A 7,950-nucleotide genomic window follows, 5' to 3' on the forward strand; every position below is an offset into this window, starting at 1 on the left:
ATCGCTTGAACCCAGGAGGCAGAGGTTGGAGTGAGCTGAGATCATGCCATTGCACTTCAGCCTGGGCAACAAGAGCGAAACTCCATCTCAATAAATAAATAAATAAATTAATTAATTAATTAAAAATAAAAGGGCCGGGTGCGGTGGCTCACACCTGTAATTCCAACACTTTGGGAGGCTGAGGTAGGCAGATCATGAGGTCAGGAGTTCAAGACCAGCCTGACCTTGAGGTGAAACATGGTGAAACCCCTTCTCTACAAAAAATACAAAAATTTGCCAGGCGGGGTGGCGGGAACCTGTAATCCCAGCTACTCAGGAGGCTGAGGCAGGAGAATGGCTTAAACCTGGGAGGCGGAGGTTGCAGTGAGCGGAGATCACGCCATTGCACTCCAGCCTGGGTGACAAAGTGAGACTTCATCTCAATAAATAAATAAATAAATAAAATTTAAAAAAACAAAACATAAATACAAATAAAATAAAGTTCGAAGGTGACAATCTCTCCTTTATATGTTAAGACTTCTCTGCCGTGTGCTGGTGTCCAAACAGGAGGTATCTTGGAGTCCAATCCTCCTGCTTGTGCCAAGTCACGTGCCCCACTCCTAGGCTCAAGCCATCCTCTCTCCTCAGCCTCCCAAGTAGCTAGCACTACAAGCACATGCTATTGTGCCTGGCTAATATTTTAATTTTTTGTAGAGACAGGGTCTCCCTGTGCTGCCCAGGCTGGTCTTGAGCTCCTAGGCTCAAGTGATCCTCCTGTCTTGGCCTCCCATAGTGCTGGGATTACATGTGTGAGCCACCACGCCCAGCCAATATTATGGATTTTGTGGGATCCTTGTTAGCATTCAATGAGAAGACACTGGACCGTCCTGGAGCTACGTCTGGAGGGGGAGCTAACAGTGGGGCTGTGCCTGTACCTCGCCCCTTCTTGGCTGGGAGCAACTGGAGGAACAGCACCCGCCACACCTGCTACTGTCTCCCCAGACTCCGTGGCTCAGCTGTGAGCTGTGAGGGCCCCCTGGATTCTTGGATTTTCTCCACATTGTTACTACTCAAATAGCTGGCCTTGCTGCTGGCAGAGAACAGACAGGGGATGAGGAGCTGATATTTGAGGAGGCAAATTTAAGCAGCAGGCTTACAATACGTTTTATGAGCTTGGCAAGTATAGCTGAAGTGGGTGTTATCAGTAAATACAGCAATGGCATTGATCACTCTGGGCAAATAGCCTCGAGGGGCTTACAAAGCCTTGGAATGTTCCCACGAGGTCTCCATTTGGAGCCTACATAGTGCAGTATGCTGGATCTGGGGTCAAAAGACCTGCCACTCAGCCGGGCTGGTGGTGCACTGAAGATCGCCCACCTCCAGCAGAAGCTATAATCCCAGCACTTTGGGAGGCCGAGGCAGGAGGATCCCTTGAGCCCAGGAGTTTGAGAACAGACTGGGCAACATAGTGAGATCCACTCTCTACAAAAAGGTAAATTAGCTGGGCTTGGTAGCACACGCCTGTAATCCCAGCTATTGGAGAGGCTGAGGTAGCAGGATCACGTGAGCCTGGGAGGTCAACACTGCAGTGAGCTGTGACTGTGCCATTATACTCCAGCCTGGGTGACAGAGCGAGACCCTGTCTCAAAAGAAAATCAAAAAGACCTTCCTCTCATTAGCTGTATGACCATGGCCACGTTAATTAATGGAGCCCACTGTTTCCTTATCAACTGTTTCCCAAGCCCCTCAAGACTGTGTTGGCAAGAAGAAAATGCAACAATAGACCAGGCATGGGGGCTCATGCCTATAATCCCAGCACTTTGGGAAGCTGAGGCAGGCAGACCACTTGGGGTCAGGAGATCGAGACCAGCCTGGCCAACATGGTTAAATTCAATCTCTACTAAAAATAGAGGTGGAGGGTGCAGTGAGCAGAGATCACGCCACTGCACTCCAACCTGGGCAAAAGGAGTGAGACTCCATCTCAAAACATAAAAAAGAAAACAAACAGACAAATAAGAAAGGAAGGAAGGAAGGAAGAAAAAGAAAGAAAGACAGAAAGAAAGAAAGAAAGAGAAAAAGAAAGAAAAAGAGAAAGAAAAGAAAGAAAGAAAATAAATAAATAAATAAATAAATAAATAGACAATGGCCAGGAGAAGCTTTGTAAGTGATGAAGTGCTGAGCTTCTGTGAGGAGATGGTGATGATGTTGTAGTGTGAGTTCTAGAATCAGAGGCTGGGTGATTTCTGGCAAGTTGCTTAACCTCTCTGAGCCTCTTATCTGTAAGATGAAGATAAAAGCGATATCAGTCTTATTAAGACGATTACATGTGGTATATTGAGTTGAATAGTGTTCCCCAAAATTTATATCCACCTGGAACCCTGGGAATATGACCTTATTTGGAACTAGGGCCTTTGCAGAGGTATGCAGAGGTCATACTTGATTAGCGTAGGCCTTAAGTCCAATATGACTGGTGTACTTCTAAGAAGAGGGAGATTTGGACACAGAGACATAGATACATAGAGAAAACACCATGTGCAGATGGAAAGAGATTGCTGTGACATGCCCATCAGCCGAGGTGCACTGAAGATCGCCTGCCTCCAGCAGAAGCTGGAAAAGGAAAAGAAGGATTCTCTCCCAGGCCTTCAGGAGGAGTGTGGCCCCGCTAACACCTTGAGTTTGGATTTCTGGCCTCTAGAGCTGTAAAAGGATACAGTCCTTTTTCTTTTACTTTTCTTTCTTCTTTTTTATTTTTATTTTATTTTCTATTTTTTGAGACAGAGTCTCTCTCTGTCACCCAGGCTGGAGTGCAGTGGTGCGATCTCAGTTTATTGCAACCTCTACCTCCCAGGTTCAAGCAATTCTCCTGCCTCAGCCTCCTGAGTAGCTCGGACTACAGGCTCCCACCCCTACACCCGGCTAATTTTTACATTTTTAGTAGAGACAGGATTTCGCCATGTTGGCCAGGCTGCTCTCAAACTCTTGATCTCAGGTGATCTGCCCGCCTCGGCCTCCCAAAGTGCTGGGATTACAGGTATAAGCCACCGCGCCTGGCCAAGAGAATTCGTTTCTGTTGTTTTAAGTCATGCAGTTTGTGGCAGTTTGCTACGGCAGCCCCAGGAAATGAATGCATGTGATAATCCAGAAAAAGCGCTCCATGCCATGGTGCCCGGCATGTAGTGAGTGTGAAGGGTTAGCTGTGATTATTATTGTTCTCATTCTGAGTATTATGGTTCAAGGTCGGTTGTGACGGCCACAGATTTGGTCATAGGGAGACCCCTCTAACCTCCCTGGCCTCAAGTCTTGCTGGGGGTGGGGAGGGATGGGTTCCCTGGTCATGGTTTCCCATGAGCTCCTGCCCGGAATGGGTGGCTGTCCTTGTGGCAGTGGCTGACTTCCACAGATCCCTGAGGGGAGGGTTCTGTTGAGGTTGGTGGGGGTGCCTTCTACGAGTCCTGGTTGTGGGGAGGGACGGAGGCTGCTTGGTGTGGCAGCTGCCCAGGGCTGGTTTCTGGAGCACAGCTCAGCAGATGCCTCAGGAACCTGTCTGGCAACAACATTCCTCCGCCACTCAGAGCAGCTGGCTGTCACTCGCAGCCCATTGTGGTTTTGTAAGGCGCAGACAAGGAACGTCAGCTGCTTCCCAGCAGGGCCCGTGAGTCACTTCAGCAGCTCTGAGCCCAGAGTTTCCCCTGTGGAGGCCAAAACCCTTGCCTCTCGGCCCAGCTTCTGTCCTGCGACCAAAGGTGGGTCTTCTGAGGCCTTCCTCAAGAGGAAGCCAGGAGGGGCAGGCCCGGGATCCTGAAGACACATGGGAAGACAGATCCCACCGCACTTCCCTACTTCCTCAGCCTTCTGCGCTTGGGGCAAGGAGTGTTTTTTGGGTTGACACTTTTCAGGCCTGGGTTTTCTCACCTGTGAATGGAGATGTTGTGAGAACTTGATGAACTTTTAGAAGTGACAGCACCCTCCCCTTTCTTCTCCCCAGCATCTCAGGTAGCAGGTCAAATGGTTCAGAGCCGCTGGTAAAAGGATTTGACCACATCCCTTCCTGTGGGTACATGGATGGCCACTCATTAACATCAGGACCAAGGAGGCCTCAGGAGGAAAAGGGACAAGACTTCTGAAAACCCTTACCCCAGGTGAAGTTCAAGTATATAAAAGCCTGTTTGTAGCAGGGATGACCCAGCCAAGTTCATTCTCAAATGGACACCGGGGTCTCCGGGCAGCACTCGCCACAGGGCACAGACTTAACCCAGGTGCCAAGCACTGCATGTGTGCCTGAGGTGGGGGAGTGGCAGGAAAGGAGTCTGGGGGTGTTTGGGGGTATGTGTAGTGACTCAGAAGAACTTGGTGATCCCATGGACCCAGGCAACTTGGCCATGGGACAAGCCATGGCTGGGTGGAGTTGGCAGGGGGCAGACAGACATTTGCTCCCCTTCCCCCAGGCCCCGAGTGGAGTGTTTAGCAGGAATACCCACTTCGCTTAGTTTTTGGAGCCTCCGTTTCCAACATCAGGTGCAGCAGCCGCGTAGGGGCACCCCCGGTCTCCCCGGTGAGGGGACTCAGGTATCAGTGCTGGTCGTGGAGGGCATCCTGGTAGAAGAGTCAGGCCAGGCGCCGATGTGGTCCCAGCTCAGCCAGGTTGGGGGTGATGGGCAGAGAGTCTTGTAAGCAGCCCCTGGGGCTTTGGAAAATGCTTAGAGCGGATCCTAGAAAACATGTGGCGGTGGGGGGGTGCGGTGTGGATCTTGAAGCACAGAGATGTACCTGTGACCTTGAGCTAACAGAAGTAACCCGGAGCTACTCTGGTTACAAATGAGCACAATTCTGCCTCCAGTCAGCCTCCCAGGACCCCCACAGCCTTGGGCACCATTTATCCAGGTGGCTTGTTTGCCACCGGGCTCTGTGCATTGCAGGACTGGTTTGGGCAGAGTCTGTTTCTGTGGATAGAGGCAGGGCTGCTGTGAGAAGTGAAAGGAGGCCACTCCAAGTCCCCAGCCACAACAGACTGCCAGCATCAGCCTCCAAAGATGGTATCACCCCAGCCAGGACAGGGCCAGGCCTGTGGGTTCTAGAGCATGTGCAGAACTTTGTTTCTGAAACTCCTTCCTATCCAAGGCTGGTTCCAGTTCTAGCCATACTTGAATTTTGCTGAGTTTGAGTATCTGCTGTGTGCTAGGTTTTGTAGTGGATAAAAGAAGGGCAATAATAGGCCAGGCACAGTGGCTCACACCTGTAATCCTAGCATTTTGGGAGGCCAAGGTGGGTGGATTGCTTGAGCTCAGGAGTTCAAGACCAGCCTGGGCAACATGGTGAAACCCCATCTCTACTAAAATACAAATGCTTGGGTGTATTGGTGTATGCCTGTAGTCCCAGCTACTTGGGAGACTGAGGCAGAAGAACTGCTTGAATCTGGGAGGCAGAGGTTGCAGTGAGCTGAGATCGCACCACTGCACTCCAGCCTGAGTGACAGAGCATCTGTCTCCAAAAAAAAAAAAAGAATGACAACAATGGTGGTAGTCCTAATGACAGTGACAGTTTCTTCATCTGTAACATGGGATAATTATAGTACCCGCCTCATAGGTGCTGTAAGGATTAAATGGGATAGTAGCATATAGTACCTGGCACATAGTACGTGCTCAATACATATTACCTGTTAATGAGGAAACTGAGGCTTAGAGAGGTTAAGGGCCTTACCCTAAGTCACACAGCATGGGAGTCTGAATCAGGGACCTCCAATCTAATGTAGGAGACTGACAGTCCCTCACAGTTGTGAATCCAGTGCTAGGTGAGCTAAGGGAAGGGGAGGTGGTCCTAGGGGACTTCTGACTAGGTATCAGGAGTCCCCACGGAGGAGGTGGTCCTTTCATTGAGCCTCACAGGTAAACAGCTGCAGGTGGAGATGTGGGGGTGGGGCAGAGCATATGGAAAACTCAAGGACCAGAAAGAGGGTGCCTTAGGGGGTCAGTGGGAGAAAAGGCCAGGCACCGTGGCTGCAGGCAGATGGTGAAGAGCCCTGAATGCATGCTGAGGAATGGCCCACAGTGACAAGGACCCCACTGACTGCGCCCTTGAGAAGCAGTGTGGTGCAGTGGTTCAAGACCTAGACTCTGCAGCCAGCCTGCCCCAGTCAAATCTATAGCAGGGGGACAGTAGCGGGATGTACAGGAAGAATAGGCAGGGGTGACTGCACAGCTCCAACCCAGTGCCAGAGTAAATCCCTTCACCTCTGCCTACCTGTCTACCAGGGACTGTGTGGCTTTTATGTCCAGGAGAGCATGGAGTTCCGTCTTCAGGCTGTGACTCTGGAGATGCCTTGAGTCTCCTGAGTCCCCAGGTCTCTTCCCCCTGAAGGCATGTGCTACAGAGGCTGTGAGGATGCCAAGCCCACCTGCGTGATTAGTGCCCGGGTGCAGGGAGTTGTTGGACACATGCAGGATGCCAGGTGGGAGGTTTGCTTCAGAGCATAGGAAATCCTAATTATTGTCATGCAGGTACTCAGCAGGCATGCAGGTTTGACCCCAGGGCTGGGATTCTCAGAAGGTGGTTAGAGTCTCCATTTGTTCACTTAAAACAAGGGCATCCGGTGCCATTTGCCCCAGGAGGTGGGCGTGAAGAGCATAGGACAGGGAGGCGTGGAGGGGGTGGAGTTGCATGGGGGCAGCGCGTGCTTTCTGGGTTATCTGGAGATTTAGACAGGGACACTGTGCCTCCAAGATCCTCTGAGTTCTCCTTTTCCTTTTTTTTTTAATTTATTTTTTTTTTATTTTGAGACAAAGCCTTGCTTTGTTGTCCAGGCTGGAGTGTAGTAGTGCAACCTTGGCTCACTGCAACCTCCGCCTCCCGGGTTCAAGCGATTCTCCTGCCTCAGCCTCCCGAGTAGCTAGGATCACAGGCGTGCACCACTACGCCTGACTAATTTTTGTATTTTTAGTAGAGATGGGGTTTCGCCATGTTGAGCAGGCTGGTCTCAAACTCCTGGGCTCAAGTGATACTCCCATAGTGCTGGGATAATAGGCATGAGCCACTGCACCTTACCTGTATTCTCTATTGAATTCATTCATTTATTCATTCAACAAATATCCACTGAGGACCTATGTGGAAGCACTGTGCTAAGCGCTGGAGTCAGCAGGGAACAAGACAAAGTCCTTACCTCTTGTCTTCATGAGAGAAAGACAATTAAGAAGCAAATGATAAATAAACAGGGTAATTGTAGGTTTTGCTAAATGCAACGAAGGAAATAAACCAGGAGATTAAGGTAGAGAATAACTGGGAGCCATCAACTCTAAGATCACTCTGGGCTGGGCACAGCGGTTCACACCTGTAATGCCAGCACTTGGGAGGCTGAGCTGGGAGGATCACTTGAGTTCAGGAGTTCAAGACGAGCCTGGGCAACATAGTAAGGCCCCATCTCTACAAAGAATAAAAAAATTAGCTGAGTGTTATGGCATGTACCTACAGCCCCAGCTACTCAGGAGGCTGAGGTGGGGGATTGCTTGAGCCCAGGGATTCGAGGCTGCAGTGAGCTATGATGACACCACTGCACTGCACTCTAGCCTAGGTGACAAAGTTAGATCTTGTCTCTCAAAAAATAAAAAATAAAGTCATTCTGAAAAGCGGACAGCTGAGCTGCATGGAGTTCAAGGAATGGCACCCCAGAGAGAGGAAACAGTGAGTGCAAAGGCCCAGTGCCACATTTTAAAGTCAGAAGGTAGCCAGGTGCAATGGCTCATGCCTGTAATCCCAGAACTTTGGCAGGCAAATCACTTGAGGTCAGGAGTTCAAGACCAGTCTGGTCAACATCATGAAACCCCATCTCTACTAAAAATACAAAAATGAACCGGGCATGATAGTGCACACTTGTGATTCCAGCTAGGCTGAGGCACAAGAATCACTTGAACCTGAGAGACAGAGACTGCAGTGAGCTGAGATCCCACGACTGCACTCCAGCCTGGGCAAGAGTGAGACTCT

The 7,950-nt window shown here is 50.2% G+C and overlaps 2 protein-coding genes across 2 annotated transcripts in view; one reads left to right on the forward strand and one right to left on the reverse strand.

Annotated features, from left to right (window-relative positions):
• The window catches only part of KIFC3 (kinesin family member C3), a 127,399-nt gene that overhangs the window by 65,183 nt on the left and 54,266 nt on the right, over window positions 1-7,950 (forward strand). The gene's annotated exons all lie outside the window — the stretch shown is intronic.
• Window positions 3,990-7,950, reverse strand: part of LOC105509581 — a 5,379-nt gene continuing 1,418 nt past the window's right edge. The window contains 5 exon segments of the mRNA XM_011938870.1: window positions 3,990-4,027; window positions 4,458-4,547; window positions 4,550-4,640; window positions 4,643-4,688; window positions 6,217-6,455. Of these exon segments, the coding sequence (XP_011794260.1) occupies window positions 3,990-4,027; window positions 4,458-4,547; window positions 4,550-4,640; window positions 4,643-4,688; window positions 6,217-6,455 (504 nt within the window).

This window comes from Colobus angolensis, unplaced genomic scaffold, assembly GCF_000951035.1.
Source record: "Colobus angolensis palliatus isolate OR3802 unplaced genomic scaffold, Cang.pa_1.0 Scaffold178, whole genome shotgun sequence".
NCBI classification, from domain to species: domain Eukaryota; kingdom Metazoa; phylum Chordata; class Mammalia; order Primates; family Cercopithecidae; genus Colobus; species Colobus angolensis.